General features: G+C 48.6%; 1 protein-coding gene across 1 annotated transcript in view; it reads right to left on the reverse strand.

The window, feature by feature from the left end:
• The window catches only part of Cracr2a (calcium release activated channel regulator 2A), an 87,998-nt gene that overhangs the window by 12,806 nt on the left and 50,342 nt on the right, over window positions 1-24,850 (reverse strand). Inside the window, exons 9-13 of the mRNA XM_032905609.1 lie at window positions 20,552-20,623; window positions 17,859-17,904; window positions 15,730-15,836; window positions 12,094-12,427; window positions 7,330-7,462 (exon numbers count right to left, since the gene is read on the reverse strand). Coding sequence (XP_032761500.1) covers window positions 7,330-7,462; window positions 12,094-12,427; window positions 15,730-15,836; window positions 17,859-17,904; window positions 20,552-20,623 — 692 coding nt within the window. The remainder of the gene's footprint in view (window positions 1-7,329; window positions 7,463-12,093; window positions 12,428-15,729; window positions 15,837-17,858; window positions 17,905-20,551; window positions 20,624-24,850) is intronic.

Here is a 24,850-nt window from a genome sequence, read left to right on the forward strand (position 1 = left end):
AGCTGCACTGGCCATGGGCACCCTCGGTCAAGTCAGGAACCATGGCCGGGAGTCTTCCCTGCATAGTGCCTAGGGGATGGTGTGGGAAAAAGGACTGAGCACTGCCCAGGGAGGCATGAAGCTGGAGTTCGGATCTTGACTCAGACTTGGGGCTTAATGATGTCACCAAGCCTGTCTTTGCTGTGGGCTCCTGGCTGTATCATCACGCACCTCTAGGACACTGGATGAAATTCTGCCATGGCCCACGCACAAAAGCAACATGCAGTGAGCAGATGACTTCCTGGTTGGGATAACGATACATTGGTTACATCCCTCCTTCCTCTGCAGCTTATCCCTCTTTACAGAGGTCATCTGCAAAAGGCTATGGCAAGCAAGTAAGTTTTCTGAAGACAGCCCCCAGTTTTGCATGGCTGTGATGGGTGCGCTCTGAGAGGCAAAAATAAACTTCTTCCAAGGATTGCTTCTCGCTTCAGATATGCCTTTGCTGCCTCTCTCACGAAGTTTAGTGAGTTCCTGGGTATTTACCCACGCTATTGGGCAGATCTCCTGCAGAATCGATATGAAGATGTACTTTCATATGGTAGTGCTACTTAAACAAATTGATGGTTTCGTAATTCCTGATAATTTTACAGAACTTCTAAATCCATACAAGTAATCTCAAGCTCCAATTTAGAATAAAAGCTGCAAACAGAGCTTCATGTGCCATGGACTAATGGCACAAGGAAAAGAAAACAGGCTCGGAAGACATTAATGATCAAGAAAAACATTCATTCTAGGTCAGGTCCAGGGATGAGGCCACAAGTGTACGCTATGATAAAGCCAGGCCAGGTAAAACCATTGCTTTAAAGCTCTAAGGAGCTTATAGAATGAAACACTGCTTTGAACTTATTATCAACATTCTTCTGTAACTCCCTTCGGTGTGACATTTTATCTATCGGGTGATTTCTTTCTTATATGGAAGACTTTTGTCTAAAAAGCTATAAAAAAATTGAAAGCCAAAATGAGGGTTCACTGTAGCCCTTTTCTGCTTCATCCAGCCTGCTTGTGTCTGTGTGGTGTGCCTGTCCCTCCCCCTCCCTCTTCTCTGGCTCAGGAAGAGTAAACAAACTCTGAGACTCTCACCTGCCTAGTTAGAGGTCCCTGAGCCAGAGGAAAAGTCCAAGTAACTAAGTTTCTTTTCTTAATCCCCTGCTGCTATCAGCGGGTGTCAATTGCCTGAAGCCACAAGCTTTTGGCCCCAGGAGAGCAAAAGAGAGTTAATTGCCAGAAGCCATGAGCTTCTGGTACCCAGAACAGTGAGAGTTCAAGGCTAGAGGTCATCAGCCTTTTTGTTCTTTGTCCAGTGCTCCCTCCTTAGTATCTGAATGTTGGGGAAGGACCCCTGTGCCCTCGTTCTCTTTTGGTGAAACTACTTTCAAGATGTCCCTAACAAATTTAAACACACTGAGGGATCAAAGCGTATGTGAATATCAAAGGATATTAAAATATCGGATAACCCAAAAGCGTGTGTGGAGGAGGAGTTTGAAGGGGAGGACAAAAGGAGGAGCGGGGAGGTTGGCAGGTAGTGGAAAGAGCCTAGAGGGAGTGGGAGAGTGGGACAAAGGCAGAATTCACCCTTCAGAAGGGTCTAGGACTCTCGATGATCACCAAATCATTCACGATCATCTCTCCAGCTGTGTGACCGTTCCTGGGCTGGACTTCCCAGAGGGGCAGGGGCAGGTTAGTGCTGTGCACTCTGAACCCCCAGCAGCGGTCAGAGCTGAAAATCTCAACACAGGTTCTTCTAGGATTGGCCAACCTTATGGCTTCTTTGAGTCACACCGAAGGACGGATAATTGTCTCAGGCCATACATTACATACAGTGAGGTATGTACAATGGATTGTGCACACACACACTCACACACACACGCACACACATGCACACACACGTACACACACACACTCACACATGCACACACACGTACACACACACACACACACGCACACACACACATACACACACATGCACACGCACATGCACACACACACTCACACACAAGCACACACACATGCACGCGCACATACACACGCACACAATCAGGTAATATTTTGATGAAAGTTTGTGATTTTGGTATTGGTTTGCATTCACAGCTGTCACAGGGTACACATGGACCTCTGGTCAAGGGTCGGACACTCCTGTCATAGACCTTCCTCTGTCCCGTGATCTTAAGAATGCTCAAAAATACAAAGGTGTTTTTTAAAGCCTGATTATTCATGGCTCTTGGTTGCAGAACTTGAAGACATCCCTTTTTCCCTTCACAAAGACCCAGGAGGTTCTTGCCCTGCAGGGAGGAGAGCAAGGGTCAGAAGCCTGAGCAGAGGCAGGAGATACTTGGCCGTTACAGAAAGAGGCATGATGTGTTAGAGGTCACCTCAGGCCCTGTACTTCACAGACAGAGACAAAGACAGGAATGGATTCATCTGGGATCAGAATGAGAGTAGAAAGTTTTTACTATATTTTTACATTTTCCTCCATCCTTTAGTGTCCTCGAGACATCCATGAGGATTATAATTTGCATGCCTTTGAAGATACATGCATGCTGGACACACACACACACACACACACACACACACACATCATGGATGAGAAACTACAATCAAGGTTCCTCCCATCCCTGGGCTAACATGAGGCTCCTCCCATCCCTGGGCTGGTCTACCATCCCTGGGCTGGGCTACCATGAGGCTCCTTCTATCCCTGGGCTGGGCTATCATGAGGTTCCTCCCATCCCTGGGCTGGGCTACCATGAGGCTCCTCCCATCACTGGGCTGGGCTATCATGAGGTTCCTCCCATTCCTAGGCTGGGCTACCATGAGGCTCCTCCCATCCCTGGGCTGGGCTACCATGAGGCTCCTCCCATCCCTGGGCTGGGCTATCATGAGGTTTCTCCCATCCCTGGGCCGGGGTATCATAGGCTCCTCACTCCATTTCCAGGCCCTTACCAGGAGCACCAGCTTCCTAGGGCTCCCCTTCTCCCAGACAGCCCATGGCCATGTGTGTCCATCAAAACAGATGACAACTACCTGCTGCTGAACTGGGGGCAGGTCTTCTTAGTTAAAAGCATGGGAGGGAGGGTGTCCTTCACTTTGTTGAAGCTCTCTTTCCTGCTTTCTTGCTTCTTTTAAGCAACCAGCTGTGGATATTACACCAGCAGGGCCAAACCTGAGACCACTCGGAGCCCCTGGAGTCCAAGAGCAGAGCTTTCCCTTACTGACATAGAAAACTGGGAGAGGGCAAGTGGATGTTCCTGGGGGCAGCTGATCTTGGCTGTCTCCAGTAAGCCCTCTCTGCCTCTCAGCTGATGACTAGAAGAGGGACAAGGTCTTTATTTTGCAGGGGCCAAGGTAGACAGAGGGCTGGACAGTTGTGTTCTGTGCTGAAGGGCATTTCTTTCTGCAGCATCAAACAGGCAGCTGGGGAAGCCCACCAAGGCTGGGTGTGCAGCTAGACAACACAAGGTAAGGACGGAGTGACAGCATCCAGACACCATGGCAGGAGAACAAGAGTTCACCCAACAGAAGCAGTTAGAATAGTGTGGGGCCAAGGGGCCTGGAATAATTGAGTTAAGACCATCCGGAACTTAAAGGGAGACCCAGGTTCTGCCAATGCCCAGCGGTATGACCTTGAGGATGTCATTTCACCTCAGTTTTAGAGGCTCAGATCTTGAATGCTAAAGGGGATGGAGGTTTTACGAGACCAAACCGGAGGTTCACAATCTGTAAGTTCTGCTGGAACGTTCGAGGTTGGCCTTGAGCTATCCTTCAACTTGTGACCTGATTAGTCATGGTGGTGAAAGTGCTGCAGCAGTGGTGTGAGCTAGAGTTGAGCTGAAAGGTCCCAGGAAGGTGACATCAGCCTTTATGGAGAAGATGGGCCAGGCTGTCACTACTCAGGGAGGGTAGGATAGGAGATACACATGCACAAGATGCAGAAACACCCTGGGTGCTTCAGGAATTCTCTGGAGGACAGAGGGTGGTCAAAAGAGAATAGGGTTCTGAGCAATGATTAAAATAGGTTATAAGCCAAGCATGGTGACTCGCACCTTTAATACCAGCACTTAGGAGGCAGAGGTGGGCAGATTTCTGAGCTCAAGGCTTGTCTGGTCTACAAAGTGAGTTCCAGGACATACAGGGCTACACAGAGAACCCCTGTCTTGAAAAGCCAAAACAAACCAAAAACAAAATGACAAATAAACAAACACAAAAATGGGGGTGGGTGGGTTATGAAGCAATGTGGGGCCTGAGCACTGGGGAGGAGTCCTGACTGCTGGGGAGGCTTAGTCTCAGATAATCACTCTGACAGTGTACCTCTGTCCCTAACTATCTAGCTGGATGCAAATAGAACATTTCTGAGGGTCTTTTGAGCTCCAGGTTCAACAGAAATTGTCATTTGATGTCTGCAGGTCCCCACAGGCCCAAACATCTTCTCTGGAAGGATCAGATGGGATCTTGAGGTGGGATAGGTAGGACCCACGAGATGCACCTCATAGTCCATACAAGTAAGGGTTCTACACACTATGTTCTCACGGAGTATAGGAGACCAGGTGAGCTCAGGGGAAGAATCCAGTATTGGCTGCTAAGTGGAATCATACCTGCTGTTCTCAACATGGGGTTAGCCAGAGCTCTGGATAGGGGTCAGGCTGCCATGGCCTTGGGAAAATGTGACTCTTCAGAGCCACATAATCCCCAAAGAAGTTATTTTGGTGGCTGGTGTAACAGTTGCTCAAATGTGGGACAAGGCAGGGCACATTAGTGGCTTTAGAACTTGCCCAGCTGCTGTTCTCGTGTGTTTGGGAACCATGATAAAGGACCTAATTTGGGACCTTTAGTTTGTCCTTGTAGGATTGGAATAGGAAGCCCCCCGATTGACTCATACATTTGAATATTTGGCCCATAGAGAGCACCCTATAAGGAGGGATGGCCTTGTTGGAGTAGGTATGGCTTTGTTGAAGGAAGTGTGTCACCATGGGGGTGGGCTTTGTGGTTTCAGAAGTTCAAACTCAAGGCTCACAGTCTCTCCTGCTGCCTTTGAATTAAGATGTAGACCTCTCAGCTCCTTCTCCAGCACTGTGTCTGTCTGCGTGCCACCATGTTTCTCACCATGACAGTAATGGACTAAACCTCTGAGCTATAAGCCAAATTAAATGTTTTCCTTTGTAAGAGTTGCTATGGTCATGGTGTCTCTCATAACAACAGAAACCTGAACTACAACAGGCCTCTTCCTAAAGTGTAGCTATTTCCCACAATGTGTGGTGGCCTCCTGGGAAGCACAAATGGGTCAGTCTTCCTCTTCCTCAGAACCTTCTCTCTCAGGCCTGGGGTTGGAAGTGGAGCTGGACTTGACCATACTGTCAATGACAGGTATGTGGCTTAGAGATGAGCCCATGACAGAACCCACACTGGAGCACCCTCCAGGAAAGCCATCCTGTCTGCCTACAACCATGGTGGTACCTCTCCATGGTTAGCACACTGGATTCCTCTCAAAGGCAAACTAGGTCAGATTGTCCTGGGTTTAGAGCCAGTGTCCATTCTGCTTCCTTTCATGTCTGATGCTCTGGACTGGGATGCCTTCTGACTTTATGTGGAGTAATGCAGGAGTTGGAAAAAGATATAACAGCACAAGAAAAGGCACCTCAGTAAGAACAGGGAACTGAAACATGTAGGAAGAGACCATGGGTAGGAAAGATGTTAGAAGAGTGAGTTCAGGGTGAGGGGAAAAGGCCGAATCTCCCCAGGAGAACCCAGGGGGCTTTGGATGTCTGCCCTGAAGAACTAGTTTGTCAGGAACTAATGGTATGGATGGTCTAACCAGAGACCAGGCCTTGGAAGCACTGGGGAGGGGAACCAGTATCTAATCCTTTCCTTTTCACATATCAAAGAGGAAAGTGGGGCTGTATCCTCTTGAGATCCCAGAGCCAGTCAGTATCAGAGTCAGAATGAGAACCTAGGATTTCCAATGACTCACTGAGACACCCCAACCTGTCCTGCTCCCAACCCCTGTCCACCTCTAAAGGCAGAAGAGGGACCCTGCCATTCATGGGTTGCTACATGCACACAATACAACACTGTTGGGCTACCATGGAACCAACTAGGTGATGTCTCCTGGGGAGTGTCAGCACTGATCGTGGGAATATGGATAGGGCTCCTCATCTCTCTGGACCTCAGTTTCTCAGTCTATCAGTCTGATCACAATGTGAAGACAGCGGGCAACAGCAGATACATGGTCATGGCCAATGCTCGGATTATAATACTCCATTGACATGTTCAGTTGGCTCAACAGTTCCGCTAAAGAAGCTCGCAAACATTCACACTTCATCTCCTGTTGAGTGACTTTGGGCAGAACAGTTATAAGCCTCTCTTTGAATAAAACATCATCCCTAAGTGGGAACACACTCAGCCATGAACATATCATAGCAGCCAAGCCCAGTATGCTCCTACAGCTAATTCCTAATGACTCCCAGCAGAGACGGGATACAAGACAAGTCCACGTCAGTGAGTAAAAGACGCCTTGCAGGGTGCTGTCTGCACATGTATCTACAGGCCTAAGGGCAAGGCAGGCAGGAGTAGGCTCATAGCAAAGGTGGGGTGGCAGGGCATGGCTCTGGGGGAGTTCCCATCAGATCTGGGGAAACATGAAGGTTCAGGGCCCTGCTGATTGTAGGCAGAGCAGAGGACTGGTGAGATGGCTCCGTGGTAAAAGGTCTCATCTGACAACCTGAGTCTGACCCCCACCCCGCACAGTGAAAGAAGAGAACCACCTCCCACAGGCTGTCTGCTGACTTTCTTTTTTTTCTTTCCCCGGAGCTGAGGACCAAACCCAGGGCCTTGCGCTTGCTAGGCAAGCGCTCTACCACTGAGCTAAATCCCCAACCCCGTCTGCTGACTTTCTTATATGTGTTGTCATGTGTATGCATGCTTCTCTCTCTCTCTCTCTCTCTCTCTCTCTCTCTCTCTCTCTCTCTCACACACACACACACACACACACACACACAATGTGTAATTCGTGCTTGCATGCATATATACATACATAGGATTAATTTTTTTAAGCGAGGCAGACGTATCATAACCTTGGTCAGGGCCCATAAAAGACCTCAAAACTCACCTTTGTCAACCTCACTCCCTAATACCCACCCCATGCTCCCCTCCCAATCCCACTCATACATCATGAGCTTAGCAGCCCAGCAGTGTCAGGAGAGACAGGTGCCTCCTTGCTCCTCCTAGTCCTCTGAGGAGCAGCCCCTGCCACTGCTTCTCCCATCAGCCCTTCATTCCCTCCCTGAACAGAGAACTCACCTACAGTGGCTGCCATGCCTGGGGAGAAACGGGCCTCGCAGAGCCTCCTCAGGAAGGATGTCTTCCCTACTGCAGAGTCACCCACAAACACGATCTTAAAGACCCGGTCGGGGGTTGAGGAAACCCTCTCCTCCTGTGGATGGAAGACAGTCTGGTTACCTGTTGGGCATGGCCACTGGCCTCTGCTGCTGCCAGATTGCCTTTTATTATCACTTCAGGGGTCCACTGAGACCCCAGCATCAGGAAGGCCACTTCTGCCCCAGAATGAAGTTAACATGGTCTTGGAACACAGGGCTCCTTCTGGCAAAAGCAAGAGACCATTTGGAGAAATGACAGCCTTTCACATACGCTCATACTTGATGGGGCTCTGGGACAGGCAGGCCCTGGCTGATGGAGTAGATGGGCCAGGCACATGACCAGTTGTTGGGAGTGTGGTGTTCCCAGAGCATTAAGGTTAAGAATGAGAAAGGGGGCGGGGGTTCAGAAAGGAGGGGCTTAGAGAGAAGGCAGAATTCTCTATATGGGCAGTGAGGAAAAGTGTGCTGGGTTTGTTTGTTTCTTCCTTGTTGTTAATGGGTTGGTTTTTTTTTTGTTGTTGTTGTTGTTTTGTTTTGTTTTGTTTTTTGGGGTTTTTTTGGCTGTTTGTCTTTTGTTTTTTGTCAGCTGGACACAGATAGGATCATATGGGAGGAGGGAACCTCAATGAGAAAATGTTTCCATGAAAAAGTCTATAGGGCATTTTCTTATCCATGATGGTTTTGGGAGGGCTCAGTTCACCGGGAATGGTGCCATCCCTGGGTGGCATAAGAAAGCAGGTTGAGCGAGCCATGGAAAGCTAACCAGGAAGCAGCATTGCTCTATGGCCTCTGCCTCAGTTCCTGCTTTCTGGTTCCTGCCTTGACTTCTTTTCCTGACTTCCCTTCATAACTGTGAGCTGTGAGCTGAAATAAACCCTCTTCCTCCCAAGTTGCTTCTGCTCATGGTGTTTCTCACAGTAACAGAGAAGCAAACTCGGACCACAAGGTGGTCTTTGGAAGGGAGGGAAGATAGACACAGGAGACGTCCACAGGGCTGCACACTACTGTGTAGCTCCTTTGACTTGAAACATCTCTTCCAGGATGGAGGAGGGAGCTTCGTAAGACTCGGGGAACTTCAGAACATTAAAAACATTCACAAGACTTCTTCCAAAGGTTACAGAAGCAGAGACAACTGGTCCAGTGGAGGAAACTCTCTGGAGGACGTGCCTGCAGGTTGTACAGGGAGCTTAAGGAGTAGAACATTCTGGAGCTGCCACCCATGCTGGGGTGGGCTAGTTGGTGATACAGCCGTCTTTGAGTTATTCACCCATGTTCTGGTACGTAATCCCAGTCTCGCTGGATGGAATCATGTCCCTTCTCTGACAGAGGTGCCCTGTCTACAGTAACTAATTATTAACATTCTTGTGTCTACAGGGTTATAGTCTCTGGATGGAATGAAGGCCCTCCTGAGTCTCTGCACATGGCCCTGTGTCCTCTGTTCAATTGCAGTTGTCAAGTGGGGACTTTTTCTACCCTTGTGCTAGTTCGTTTTTTGTCAACTTGACACACGCTAGGTCACTCGGAGAGAAGGAACCATTGAGGAACTACCTCCATCAGATTGGCCTAAAGGCAATATGATTAATGATTGATATGGAAGGTCCCAGTCCACTGTGGACAGTGTCACCCCTGGATAGGTGGTCCTAGGCGTATTAAAAAAGAAAAAAACTAGGGACATCATAGACACAATGCCAGTGAGCAGCCAGTGAAGCATGGTATCTGCTTCAGTTCCTGCCTCCAAGTTCCTGCCTTGAGTTCCTGTCCTGACTTCCTTCAGTGATAGCTGGGAATGTGAGGTGACCCAGAATTTGTAAGATAAACTAAACCCTTCCTTCCCTTCAGTTGGTTTTGGTCATTGTTTTTATCAGATCAGCACAGAATCCATACAAGGACACTTCCATACCCAGGAAGGTGGGAAACCTCCAGAGGCAGCCACACATTGCTCCACTCCTCGAGCCCCAGTGAATAAGGCAGAACTGGCTTGCCACCAGCCTGGGACTGTGAGCCCTGGGCCGCCGGACTTGCTCTAGGACACAGATTTAGCAGGAGATGGTGTGAGGGACAGGCAGTCACTTCTTCCAGAAGTGTGAGCGCATACCTCACCTTCAAGCTCCGCTCAGGGACTCTTTGGGGTAGATTTAAAAGTGGATTTGAGGGAATTAGCTTCTCCAGTTGAGCAAATACTATAAGGAGGCACAGCTGACATTAGCAGTACTTGAGTTTCAGAACAAAGCCACTAACAGACTTTGGGGGAAAGATGCAGTACTTAGGAGAGAATTTAAGGCCAACAATGAGAATATTAAATAAAACAATGCCCTCTGTCCCTCTTTTCCTTTATCCATTGAATACACAGGGCCCTGGCTTCCGCATGTCTCTCGTCATTTGTTTTAATGTGGACGAGCAGACATAGTGAGGGGAGGGAATGTGAAACCCAAGGTGCAAATGGCGGAGATGGAGACTGTGGCTCCGACTGCAGGGTGTTGCAGGGCTCTCAGCCCCAAGGCTCCCTTGTCCTTTCCTGGGAAGAAGTCAGCTTTTCAGGCACAAGCCTACAGTGCCATGCTGTAGGCAGCTTAACCTACAAGCCCAGGGAGGTCCTGCTTGCTTTCCTCTCTTGAGGACAGTCATCCATCAGGTGACAGACAGATGAGTTGTAGGGACTGGCATAGGATGTAAGACATGTGTTGTCATTTCTCTTGCCCTCCTACATGCTTAAAAAGCAGGGGTTAGAGTATATCTAAGTCATAGACCCCTCCCATACAAGGCTGTGAATTTCTGTCCTCAGCACCCCAGAATAGATGGACAAATAAACAAAACCTCCAAACAAAAAGGGATGTATTCTGGGCTGGCAAGATGGCTGTGATAAAGGCACCCTCCTACCAAGGCTGACAGTTCACATTCTACCCCTAGACCTCGCTCGGCGGAAGAAGGGAGCTGACTCTTGCAAGTCGTTCTCTGACCTCTGCATGCATACTGTGGTGTGTGTGTGTGTGTGTGTGTGTGTGTGTGTGTGTGTGTGTGTGTGTGTGTGTGTGTGTGTGTGTGTGTGTGTGTGCACATGCTTGTGTGTGTGTCACACATGCACCAATAGAGTAAATATTAAAAAAACAAAGTGATATATTTTAATTTTTAAGCTTGAGAAATATACAGTTGTAGGGAAAAAGCAAAAATTCTTTATAATCTGAGATAGTCACTATTCACGTTTTATGAATTTTTCAGTCTTTAGAGCTATATGAGAAAATGTTTTATTTAAATGGATTTGAGAATTACATACACACACACACACACACACACAATCCTATTTATTATAATTATTCAATAACAATACAAATCCCTGAGTCACTGAAGATTTTTTGGAACCATGCTTTTTTTAAAGCAGGTATGTAATATCCTACTAAATTATTATAATATAATTTATGTCCCCATGGTGGCCTTTTTAAAATGTTCTATTCTAAACAGCACTTACGGCCTTCGCTTTTCACTGGGAATAGTAGTGTGGGTTCAAAGGTCATGGCATTTGATTCTGATTACCACATACTCCCCAGAAGGGTGATACTGTCTCTGCCTCACTGCCTCATGGAGGGCTTCCACACGAATGGCCTTCTTTATTCTCTCTGCTGTTGCATCAAAAATGGCGGCACAGCCTTGTGAGGACATGGGGGGCAGTGGGGTGCTCTGTAAGAGAAGAGCAATTACAGAATGCACAGCTTCAGAGGTGCATGCTAGGCACTCTTAGGCTAAGAGCACAGCAGAGAGGCAGGCTGTCCCAGCTTCTCCCCTCAGGGCTCCCACTTTTTCTGGCAGTGGGGAGAACATTTCTGTCAGGCTCACAATGAAGGCTTGCCTCAACACACAGGAGCCATAGCCTCGTCTCTCAGCCAGACTCTACAGACCTCTTGGTCACATCTTAGATACTGGGTGACATCTTGGAATGACTTTGATATTGAGCCAGCTATGCCTACTGAAAGTGAGTGCAGGCCTGTGTCTTGAAGGGATTTGGAAAGGGGAGGCCCGAGGGAGATGCCATGGACTTTTAGAGCCATTTTGGAAGGCCAGGGCCTGAATGGCCTATTTCAAAGTTCAAGTCACAAACCAGAAGAGGGACATAGTTCCCATAAGGCAAAGCAGTATCACCCTTGCAGGGGGAGCATTTGGTCATAGGAATCAAGTCAGGGATTCCTTTCCCTTATAGAAGTCAGGGAAAAATCTGATTGAGGAGAGGGATGTATACAGAAATATCCTGGAGGGAAGAGGACACAGGACACTGGGGAGTGACAGAGGCTTAACCAGCTGAGATCAAGAGGAAGATGATGGCAGGCACTCTGGACAGAGTTGTATCAAATGACCATTTGTAATGGATCTTAGCAGACGCTGTACCCAGTAGGCGTTCAATAAATGCTTCAAATTAGAAGACATAGTGTGTAATATGGGAGAATGGGAGTTAACAAGGAGGATTTGTAGGCATGAGTCTCCATGATGCTCAGCCTAAAAGGGAAGGTGATGGGGTTGGGGATTTAGCTCAGTGGTAGAGCGCTTGCTAGCAAGCTCAAGGCCCTGGGTTCGGTCCCCACCTTTGGGACACAGAACATGGTGAATCCCCAAGCCAACTGCAGCTGGCCTTCTGCCTGTCCTTTGGGGCTCCTGGGCTCAAAGTCAAGGGGAAGATCTCGCAGCGTTGTCTGCACCTTACCTTGTAGAGGGTCTCTTTTCCGACAGGCTGACCGCGGGGAGAGGAAGGGATGAGATCCAAGACTGGGGCCGCCACGCTTTGCCCTTCCGTTCCCTGGTCAGAAGGCTCCTCCTCTTCTGGGCATCTGCTCAGTGGCTTCTCAAAGCCTCCTTCCAGGAGCTGAGGCAGGGGATCTTCCTCAATGGAGATGATTCTTCGGAGTGCCTGGCGACGCGGGGCCCCAGTCCCTGGCTCCCCAGTTCCTAGTTCCTCCTCCGCCTGGAGATATGCACTCAGGCCCACAGAGCTTCTCCTCCTCAGGGGGCCAAATACCTCTTCCTCCTCCTGTGACTGGCTATCAGGATGGGGTGGGGAGGAAGCGCAGAAATATCAATATGGAGGTGGAGGGACACGCGCCTGCAGGCAGCACCGGAGAAAGCTCAGGGGAATAAGAGGAGACAACAGACCCATCATTCAGCTCAGGATGCTTTTGACAGCCTAATTAGGGTTGCCTGCTGCCGAAGCTGCCACAGCTGCTACCACCACCACCGGTGATGGAGATGCCGATGAGGAACACTACCAGGTATCGACTTAAAATAAAGGCCCTGTTCTCACCTGAACTCAGAGGAGGACCAGAGCAACAAACAACACAAATATATTCGTATGAACCGGATTATTCAGTGAAGGAGAAGGTAGCGAAGAAAGGATCCTGCAGAGATACAGGACTCTGGGTGACACTCAGGTGGTGGGGCTCTGCTCCCATCACAGGATCCCATTTACTGAATATCCTCATGGAAGGACATCAGTTCCTCACACCTCACTTCCCTCTCCACAAAACATACTCCATCTGCCTAGCCTATTCATATATGAGACAATTCATAAGAAACATAGCACACAACACAGGGCATTCTCACATACGACACACCCACACAGCGCACACTCACACAGCACCTGTCCACAGAGCATCCCTCAGCAGTGGTGGGGTACAGTTGCTGTGGAGGGACCTCTGCCAACCCATGACAGATGGCTCTTGACTCAGAGACAGATCAATATGAATGGGCTTGGGTCAGAAGGTACATCTATCTCCCCACCCCCCACTCCTGTCCCCTTCCACTCCCTCTCTGTGCTCCTGAAATAGAGGGAGGGGCAGGTGGCTTCAAAGAGTTTAGTACATACTCGATTCTGGAAGCACTTGGATGCTTTGACCAAAGAGGCCAGTAGGAGGTGGAGGGAACTCTGCAGTTGGGACATCGGGAGAAGCACAGGTTGAATTATCCAAGGGTTTGGAGAGCAACATCTGCACAGATCTCCAGAATGCCAGGGTTCCTTCTCTATCTTAGTGAACAGTTCAAGCTGAGAGCATTTCAAATGAGACAGGCATGACCTTATGAACACACACACACACACACACACACACACACACTCGTGCACACACTCACTAGAGTGCACACTGACAGAAATGCAGCTGAGCCAGCAAGACGACAAGGTCAAAGGGAAAAGCAATGGAATCAAGGGGCACAGAACAGTGCACAGAAGAGCACCATTGGCCTTGCCCTGGCTTCTAGCATTTGTTATTTGTAAGACCAACGAGAGGAAGGTGTGTGTAACGACAGGGTTCACCAAAGCGAACCTAGCACCAAGTGAGCTGTGATTCCGAAGGACAAATTAAGACTGTTTATTTTCAACAGCGGTGAATTCACTTGGACAGAGAGAATATTTATAGCAATTCAAACACTTTTCCCTTTACTTAGGAAACAGGTTAAATAAAAGCCAACCAGCTGTCTTCTTTCCATCACCCTTTCTATGTTTGCTACCAAGTCCATTACCCGTATCAGAATACAGTATTCCTGTCTATTTTTAGATGCTTTTATATGTAACATGAACATGTACATGCACATACACACACCTCACATACACACACATACACACATATAAACATACACACATACACAAACATGCACACATATACACACAGACACCCCCCACAAACATACACCCATACACATACAAATATGTACACACACATACACACCCCCACATACATACACACATACACACACGTACACACACATACACATACAAACATACATACATACATACATACACACAAGCACAAACATATATACACACATATACACACAAACACACACATAAACATATACACACATACACACACATGCATACACATAAACATATACAAATACACACAAACATATACACCCACACTCATCATGTTTTCTCAAAAGTTTTTCCAACTAGAAGAAGAAACCACTTAAGTGTGCCCTAAAATGAAACACTTCTTGGAAGAAGCGTTTTATTTGGGAACATCTCGAGCACTGTTGACACTCCATAATGGCTTCGGCTTAGCATGTCTAAGCTCAGTTTTTGTTTTGCCACCAAACACTTCCTGCCAGCAGCAGAGAGAGTTGCTGCTTTTGCCAAAATCGATATTGGAATTCAGAGCGTACACTTTGACGCTTAGTGGATTATTTTCTAGCTCCGCTGTTTGGCTGTGAGCTCACGGGGGAGAGAAGGGTCTATTTTGCAAACCTCTGCTCCAGTGACTGGCCCTGCACCTCATGAACAGTGGGCATTCAATACTTATCTATGAAATGAGCACTGGCTGGTGGACAGTCACAGTGGGAATGTCACGAAACCTGAAAAAAATCTCAGGTGCAGCACCGGCGATCCATTAACGACCGTCGAATCGATCAACCTAGAAATACACTCAGCTCTGAGAAACTAACAGGCTGGCAAACACCAGGGTAGAAATCTGGCTTCCAGACTGTCCCTTGGTATTGAGCTATTAAGCTTTAATTCATGACGATCTGACCCGGGGGCTTCCCCGATTGGCCCATTTACATCCCGGAGTCATTTTTACTTTGCGTATATTTGCAGTCCATGTTTGTACATCTCGGGGAGTGAGTTTACACATCTTCTCCCTCGATCTCGATGCCTGAGCGTTTCGCTGACTTGACCTCTCTGTGTCCATCCATGTGGACAAAGGGGTGTGTGTGACTTGTGTGTCTGAATGAGCAGCAAGCCAACACTTTCCATACTCGAACTCAATTCCCGAGCCCTCCAGTGGCAACGAAACTTGTTGTCTTCGACTTAGTTAAATGTGAATCATTGGAATGGTCTGTCAATCACAAGCCCTAATTTTGTCTCTAAAGGGGTTTCAGCTGATGGGGGATTCTATATGACATTTTAATTCAGCTCACAGTCAGTATAATTACATTCCAGAAAAACCAAGTGGATCCAAGAAACGGAGCACTGTCCTCCCCCTCCCTTTATCCCTTCCTCCCTGATCATCTGCTCCTCCCCCTCCTCACCATCATCATCCTCATCTCCCTCCCCCTCCTTCTGAGTCAGTCTGCAGTACCCTTAAGCCCCTCTCTGCAAGGCCCACAGTAGAGCAGGGTAGCCTCAGAGACGGTGTCTGCCCTACAGGTTTGCTCTGTATAGTGTCCCTCCAGCTTGGATGTCACAAGAGAGAGGGCCACGCCCTCCAAGAATGAAGGCAAGTGAGTGAGACTGATCTCAGGCCTTCCTAGTAGGGCCACACCTCAAAGGAGCAGTAAATGTGGGTGCAGAGGCAGCTCCCGAGGTGGTCAGATGAAGGGAAAGAGAAAAGAGGAGTGGAGGGTGATGACTTACCTCCTGAGAACTCCCCTGCCATCCACATATTTGCCGATCACAGAGCCAGACCTTTGCTTCCTGTTTGCCTTAGAAGCAGCTGTGCTTGCCCTGGCCGCCTTATCTTTCTGCAGAAACACAAAATGCCCCGAGATCCACTCCTGTGGGTCTGTCTCGATGCTTGAGCAAAAGGGGGGGAAGGCTCTATATGGGACTCTACATGAGAGAAGCAGGCTGGGTTTTCCTGTTCAGTCACCCACACTCCGTTTTTTCCACACACACTCCCAGTTGGGATTCCTCCATCTCCTTCCCAGAAATCCCCTCAGAGGAGGGAGTACAGAGTGAAGAGCCTAGGGTTGCTTGTGCTATTTTTCACGGGACGTGGTCATTTGCAAGAGATCAGAAAAAAAGTCAAAGATATGTACTACCTGGAAGAAGAGTCGCAGGGCCCGTAAGCTCCTGGTATTTTAAGTCACACTCTTCCTTGTGGCTCCAGTCTCCCTTTCCCACCGAAGCCCATGAGGTGTTAAGCGAGGGACCCACCAGAGGAGCAGCTATTCCAGAGCTCTGTTCACCACTCCCTCGCTAGCCCAAACCTCTACAGTCCCCTGTGGAAGCAGGCTGGGTGTGGATGCCCTGCTCAAATATCTGTAACTCAGAACCGGAGGGGAGCAGGGCTTAGAACCCCATTCGCCAAGACTCTGGGACAGAGCTCCTCCAGGAGACACTGGGGATCCGATCACAGGAAGATGCTGGTTGAATCAGCCACTCCATGCTTCTGGAGGACCCATAATGAGGTAGGGAGGGACCCCCCAGCACCCTTGAGGGTGTGGCTTTAGTGATTCCAGGCTAATCTTTAATTATTGTTCTGCATCAATAGGGCCCTATCCTCTTTTCTTTGATTCCCTATCAGTGTTCTTCCCTCCGCCACACTTCTTTCGAAACAAAATGAGCTTGGCAGGTGAAGGCAAATGAGGTGAAGGAGTTACCATGGCATTTGGTCAAACGTTAAAAAAAGAAAAATCAGTATTTCTTCTAAAACAATTAGAATCATTATCATCAGACCATCGTGTGCAGGTCTAAGTCTTGTTCTGACACACAGAGGGGCGGCTGAGATGACTGCTGCCGGTCAGTGATGCCAAGACACAGTGGTGTAACAAGGACTCTTGAGATGGCCACATAAGTTGGGCAGGGCCTAATTCAGGGCAGAATAACTCTCTGAGGCTGACTGTATTTACTGCCCAGGCCAGGCTGCAACACACACTTCTGTCTCTCCCATATATATTTTTTACACACACACACACACACACACACACACATACACACACACACACACACACACACACACAAATTTGTTCTCAAAAATCCCTACGACCTGGGAGAAAGAGGACAGGAACTCCACTTCCTCATGGGAGAGTTGGGACCATGGCGAAGGTGACTAATGCCTTCTTCAGGGACATGCGAGTTCACAGCGTGATCATCTTACAACTAGGAAGTGCTACCAAGCAGCCCCGACCCTTCAGAGAATCCAGTGTCTCCCTTCTAAAAGAGGAAATGAAGAAGGCCATGCATGGTTCCTGAATATCTTCCATGTGCGTCCATGCGGCCTATAACTGTCATACTGTTGGAGAAACTATAGAGCACTGTGCTCAGGTATGGGGGAGGGGCTGTGTATAGAGCAGAGACGAAGCTGGACATGAAGTCAACTGTGTAAATGGCCGTGCGTGTGCTGTAAATTTGCTTGCTGACAGCATACAGTTTGAGAATTTCGTCAAGAGATGAAATTTTAAATGAAAGAGCAAACTGAGTGTTTGACTTCAGGTGACAATGACATTTCAGCTGTGCCATTTCCCGATGGAGCTATCACTCCTATATATAAGAAATCTGTGGCTCTCCCAAGCATTTGATTCTGATTGTGCAGAGGAAGACATTTCCTTTCACGAGGAGGAAAAAGTGTGCGCGCGTGTGTGTGTGTGTGTGTGTGTGTGTGTGTGTGTCTATCTTTTTATTGCTTGCACAATACCTTACACCTTTAACCTGCCCACAATGAAAGGACCCGACACATTGTAACTATCAGGACAGTCTTGATCAGTCCCAGCATGGATCAGATGGCTCCTGGGCCTTGTCTCAAGAGAGCACTGGCCAATTACCTGGAAAGTTATGTCCCGCTCATCCCGGAGGTGTTTGTTCCTTTCCCTGTGAATAACAAGGGAAAGATATTCAGACACGGACTCTGCTGTTGACAGATCAAGGGTTAGCCCATTAGCCAGTCAGCTGGGTGCAGGAGAAAGCACGGTATGGAAGATCCAGGAATGAGGCTATGGACAGAGAAGAGTTCATGTAAATCAGCTCAGAGGCAGGGGCATAAGACTAAGTAGTCTTGTGGCACTGTCCCTTGAGGAACACTCAGCCTCCGTTGCTTGGTGCGGGATGACATGTGTCCCTGTGACTTGCGCGTGGGCTTCCTTCTCTGCCAGGTTTGTCCATTCACGAATGAGGGGCTTGTTCCCAGATCTCCTGGGATGTAAGTGGCTTGCCTAAGTTTGTACAGCATCCAGGGTGCGGGGGTGAGCAGCTACAAAGTTCTGCACTTGGGAAGTTTGCAACACTACTGAGAAACTAAAGCAGGGGCACGGGAAAGGAGAACCAGAGCTTCATTTCCACCTGAGTGGCCACGGAAGCTCTGGCTGGTGAGGCAGTGCCTCACAAACCTGAGGGAGAGAAGAGGAGCTGGGCAGGTGTCTGGGGGAAATGGGGTTGAGAAGGACATAGGCATGGTTGTGATAATTGAGTTGGAGAAATAGAAGGGGGAGCCACAAGGCACTCAAAGAGCACCTCTTGCCTTGCAAGTAGTGGGTAGGTCAAGACTTGATTACTCACAGCCTCCTGGACCACAGCGGAACTGTGAATCCCTGTTGATTTTTCACCCCAAATGGGACATGAAACCATGGGTTGTTGGCAGGTGAGGTGGGATGTGTGGCAGATGGTGCCACGGTCTGATTCCAGCACTGAGAGGATCCCCTCGGAAGTCATGCTAAGACCACAAAGGTGCAGCCCTGAGAATGGACTGATACTTTGGAAGAAGTAGAAGTCACTGGTAACCTGGGTGAGGACAGTTTGGGTGGAACTGTGGGCGAGAAAGCCAGCCTCGAACATGGAGAACGGAAAGCCAACAGATCAAAAAAGGAGGGGTCAGTTTGAGAACTCTGGTTGGGAACAGGGATGATGTGTATGTGTGGGTGGTGGGGTAGCCTTTGCTAGGAGCACTGGGAGCTCACACTACATCCACAGAGTTAGAGATGTGGGTGCTGGCAACATGGAGCAAGCTCTGCAGACTTGTTCCGGTTCTTTCTGAAGCAGGGGCCCAAGTGGCAAGGAGGTTTAATGAAAGTTCAGAGTGGTGAGTGAGCAGACTCAGGGTGCAGGGTGCTTGTGAGAGGCAAATGGCTGGAAGGTTCTTCTCTCAATGCAAGAGGGCCAGCCCCCTCCGTCACCTCAGCTCTGTGTGACTTTGCATCGGTTTGTGCTGGTGGCCCGGAACCAGTCCATATTGCTGGAGAGGGAGGGCAGGCTCAGCGGTGGTCAGAAACTAATTATCATCATGCGGTGATCATCTGCTGGGTGTGACTGTAGGCCACTGTAAGATCACTGTGTCTTACTGTTTTCAGTGACACAGCAGGACGAAGGCAGAGGTTAGAGAAATCCTCAAGCCTCACGTTCCAGTCAGGGTCCCCGTCTTACCGCCACCTACATTCCAATGTCCTCATACCCCCACCCCCGCTTCACCCCTACCCCACCTGCACAAATCCTCTCTTTCTCCTGGATTCTTGGTGATTTTGATAAAGAAATCTGCCATGCCCCCTACCTCATCCCTGCTGAACTGTAGTAACCATGTGACAGACAGCACAGAAACGGTTGCCGGGGTATAAGTTGGAACTTCACGAATGCTGGTCTGTAAGAGCATTAAAGGCCATGAACATTGTGTAGGGTGTCCTGTCCACTCTTACTTATTCATTCTCTTTGGGTCTATTCTTCTATTATTTTTTCTAAGTACAATAGCATGAAGGAAAACACGTTAATAAACAAAAACAAACAAAAGTGGTCTCAGACGTCTTGTTCTCTTCCTAAAGCCTCCTGAGAACAAAGACCTTGTCTCCAGTTGGGTAGAACATGGCCGCTTAGGAACTCTCCCTCCTCCTGACCAGGGGAGGCCTGGTTCAAAGCCACTTGTACTTTAGAAATGAGGACCCAAAACCTTCTGTCATCACTGTCCTCTGAGGAGCCATCAGCAGGTGGCAGGTACAGCCTATGTAAACCCATCCCTCTTCTGCATTTGCTTCTCTTGGGACATTCCAGGCCAGTGAACTTTGACTTTACTTCAGTGGGATTTAGATACTAGGGAAACTCTTCTTCTAGCCGTGTGTGCGATTCATTTGCTTATTCCATGGCTGAGGTAAGAGTCAGCTGGACATAGACTTCAGCTCGGTGTTATGCTAATCCCTTCATTTGTCTAATAACAACACGCTCTTGGTTGACACCAGAATTCATCACTGCCTGACAGGCTCAATGCTTTTATTGGAGGTCGGACTGTAGACTTGCTACGGGGTTGCTGCCAGTTCAGACCTACTCATTCCCAACCCAGGATCATGAACGACCCCATAAAAACACCAAGGGTGAGGCAGAGTCTGACTCAAAGAGGAATGAACTGTAGAGGAAGGAGGGTGGAGGGCATGCAAGTAAATGTGACTACGTATTCCCAGTGGGTAGGACTCAGCAGTTCAAACTATACACTGGGGACTCGGGGAAACGTGTGCCCTCCTGGCAGGATTCCCAGTGGACCCACCTTAGGAAATCCAGCTGCTTCAGGAGGCCAGACTTCTCCCGCTGCAGACTCTCAGTCACTCGGTACACTTCCCTGAGGGGAGAGACACCGCTAGGTGAGTGGTGGCCATGAAGGGAGGGGAAGGCTAGGCTATTCTTATACATGAAGACAGCAGCATTGAGAGGGGAAAGAAAGAAGAGGAGGAAGGAGGAAGTGAAAGGAGGGGTGGAGGGAGAGAGGGAGGAGGGAAAGAGTGAAACAGAAGCAGGCACCACTGGAAACTTAAGTTCATTACTGTGCCTCACCTCTGCCTCTGTGTTCTGAACCCTGGCATAGAATCTAAGTGGCTCTCCAGTCTCACGGCCAAGGCCCCCAGCATTCCTATGTCCACGGGAGCATGGCTCTGTGGTAGAGAGTACCCAGCAGCCCACTTTGCTCATTGGGCTGTGCTCACTGGCCTGGGAGGAGAGTCACACCTCTGCCACCTCTTGATGTCATTACTGAGCAGTGACAACAGCATCAGCCTGGGGACCCTCCCACCAAGGACCTAATAGCCCCATTCCTTAAGCTTGGTCATGCCCTTCCTTTCTTCTTGTTCTTTACAGAATAATTACAAAGTCACTCGACGACCATAACAGACTGAATCAAATTCTAAGTTCACCTCAGACAATCCTAATTAAGCAACACAACTCTGCCGGCTCCTGCGGAGAAGTGAATTCCTCACATTTTATTACCAATTATATTTAATTTCAACTTAAGGGAAAACAGTGTATTTCCCATTACACAAACTGGGTCCCCGAGCCCCTGTCTAAGATTCTGCTCTGATTAGCACAGCACACACAGCCCTGCCTGCTCCAGTCTGGGTCCTGGCTGATGAAGAGTCTGTGTACAGCTGGGGGCTCTACTACCCAGCTCCTACCCCCGCCTGGGGACAACAGAAAAGCTGGCCCATGCTGAGAAAAGGCAATTCACTGCGGAGCTGTGGTCTGTGTCTTCCTTATCTGACTGAGAAAGCAGTTCCTAAGTCTCACATTATGTTGGTCTTTTCTGCCTCTGTCTATAACACCAGGACACATGCATGCACGCATGCACGCACACACACATGAACACACATGCACAGGCATATACCCAGGGCCTACTTTTGCAAATGCATGCACAGCTCTCTGTCAAGGGAACGCATATCTATGGTGACCTATACAGATGTATATGCACACACCTAGATATATTCAGCTATGGTTTTTGTGTGTTAACCGAAGGGTACCTTGAAACAGTGGCTTTTGAATATGTGATGGTCTAACCTTTTAAGTACCTCTGAACTAGAGATCACCTCCCCCTGGATGTTAGCAGACTGGGAGGGAAGGAGCCAGCTGATTTTCGCTTTAGTAGGAAGTTTGTAGTTTCCCCCAGGGAGCTGCTGCTGTTGGCTTTGTTTTAAGAGAAGAGATGAACGTTCTACAAAATATGTTGTTAAGGGAAACAGGCAAAATTAACCTGTATGCTTGGCTGACTGCCATCCTCTAAAGGAAAATGCATGTGTGTGTGTGAGTGTGTGTGTGTGTGTGTGTGTATGTGTGTGTGTGAGTGTGTGTGTGTGTACATCTGTGTGTGTGTACATCTGTATGTGTGTGTGTTTGTATATGCCAGTGCATGCTTGTGTGTATTTATGTGTGTTCATGTGTATGTATATGTTTACTTATGTGTGCGCAGATGTATATGTATGTGCATGCATGTTGTATGTGTGTCTTTATATGTGGGGATGTATTTGCACATGCGTAACAGACTGCGGAATGATCCACAGGAGATAGGGGTCACAGGAGGAGACAGACCTCGCGTGAGGAGTCATTCTTTTGTATCTTGCCTTAAACTCTATCTTCAAAAATAAAAGTTAATTAAAAATCGGCTCTGAGGTGCAGCCTCTCAGCTGGCCTTCGTTTCTGTGTTATCTCACTGCCTAAGAGGGATTTATTTTTTTTAAATCTCATCCCCCAATCTAGCTTTTCTACCTTCAATGTCTTCGGAGAATGGGAAAATTAATTTTGCCCGTTTGGAATTCTTGCTGATAAATGAGTGAGTCTGTTTATTCTGTCTCCTCCTTCTCCTGTCCTAGCAGCTCGGAAGCAGTATTATACCACAAGGTACAGTATTACACCACAAGGTACGCAGGAGCACTGACAGAAAGAGGTTTGGGGCCTGGCCTGGTCTTAGCTGACCGTGTGCACGAGTGAAGGAGGTGGGTTCTGGTCCTCTGAGCTCCCGATTTTCCTTTGTAGGGAAGGCAGTGAACAGAAGCTGTATGGTGCTGTCGGTGGTACTGGTCTGAGTCTCCATTCTCCAGAAAATAAATCAGGACCCTTGCTGTCCCCTCCCCTGGCTTCCCTGGGTGAGAGGGTTCTCTTGGACCCATCACAAGATGCTCCGAGCCCCCAAACAGGTGCTTCCCGTCTCTTGTTTCCGCCTCACTCCCTTGCCTCTGTCTTGTCAGAGATTGTACCTCTGGCTTCCTTAATTAAGATAAGACTTGGGAAGGTTTCCAATCCCCTGTGCTGAGCTGCGATGCTGGCACACGTCGTTTGCTCCCCTTCGCTGTCTTCACGTTTTTGCCTTCAGACATTTGCAGTGTCGAGAGCTTTGGTTGGATTTGAAGTGCCTGGATCCCTAATTCTGCCATAAAGCTAGGCGCCTCTGCCCTGGTGCTCTACTCAGAGAGGAGGGACGGACTCAGTCTGTTTAGGATGAAATGCATGGGTCCCCGGACTAGCCATCCAAAGCCTTGGCATGTGGGCTGGGCTTCCTTCTAAGTCTTGAGAGTCATTTATTTCTCTTACAATGGGAGATACCTTACTAGGGTGACACTCCTCTCCCATCCAGTCAGTTCATCTCAAATGACTTTGACTCTACAGGGGAGAGGAACCAGGGTTGGGTTGGGCAATTTTGGATGTATTCTGCATACTAGAATCTTGTCAGCATGCAGATAAAGTGAGGACTTTCATAGGATGTGCATAGCCTTTACTCCTGGTCAGCCCTACCATCCATCCCATGCCCTGAAGTCAGACGGTGGGTATACCTGGTGTCTTTTGAGCATACAGTGATCCCTGGAGGAATAGATGTGCTCATGGGTGAAGAGGTGAAGAGTGAAGGAAGTGGGTTCTGGTCCTGCCCAGGAATAAGTGTGCCTGGCAGCTCCTTACTCTCTGGGTATTGTTAGGGTATGTGCAGGACTTAACTTCTGGGACTTTACTTGTCTTGCCCACCAATCGGACTGACAGTACAGCAGCCATACAAGGACATGGTATGATCAAATGAAATGATCAAGTGAGGTGTGTGAGGTGTTGCAATGGGCATTTGTCAGGTGAGGACATCAGTGAGTGCGTGGAGAGATGAACAGCCAGATAAACGAGTCCCTTTGCCTCATCTCACAGCCCTTTGTCCCCAAAGGTGAAGAGTGCCCTGCCATTACCCCCACACTCCAGCTACAGGTGGAGGCTCCACTCACCTTGCTCTTAGGCCCTGCATGATGGATGGCCACTAAGAACAGTAAGCAGGAGGCCAAGTTTTGAGAGATGTGGGATTCCCTTGTGGGCTCGGACTGTCTTCTCTAAGGAACACTGCTAGAAAAAAGTGGCTAGGAATCGAGTCATGATTCCCAAGCTCTGTCACACACCAGTCACCTCACGAGCTTACCTCAGAAGCCTCTCCACTTTCATGTACCTGAGGCCTCTAGCCTTCAACAGGTAACAAGGGCCCTCTGCTCTTTCTGCCTTTGCCCAGTCTGGCTCCTTATGTGCAGATCTTTCTAACAGAATAATAAATTCCCAGGGACCAGGGATGTGGTAGTTAATCCTGCTTCCCAGGAAGAGGGAACCTTAGTTGAAGAACTGATTCCAAAAGATTGGCCTGTGGGCATGTCTGTGAGCCATTTCTCGGATTCCTTATAGATGTACAAAGGCCCAGCCCACTGTGGGCAGGATCATCCCCTAGGCTGTTGGGCGTGGGCTCTTTAAAAAACACAGTTGAGCATGAGCTATAAAAGGCAGGAAACAAGTCTTCCATAGTCTCTGGTTTAGTTCCTGCCTTGACTTCCTGCTCTGGCCTCCCCAATGATAGATTGAAACCTAGAAGCCAAATAAATCTTTTCCATGCCCAGGTTAGTTTTTGGTCAATGTTTTAGTACAACAGGAAGCAACTGGGTCAAGTACTATTGCTTGTGAACTTCCTGCTATGCCTAGCACAGAACTGCTTTGCTTAGTTGCAGACACTTGAAGAGGGTTAAGTCTCTAGGAGCAGCAGGAGTGCACAAGTGTGTGTGTGCGTGCGTGTGGT

The sequence above is a fragment of the Rattus rattus genome, chromosome 6 (genome assembly GCF_011064425.1).
Source record: "Rattus rattus isolate New Zealand chromosome 6, Rrattus_CSIRO_v1, whole genome shotgun sequence".
NCBI classification, from domain to species: domain Eukaryota; kingdom Metazoa; phylum Chordata; class Mammalia; order Rodentia; family Muridae; genus Rattus; species Rattus rattus.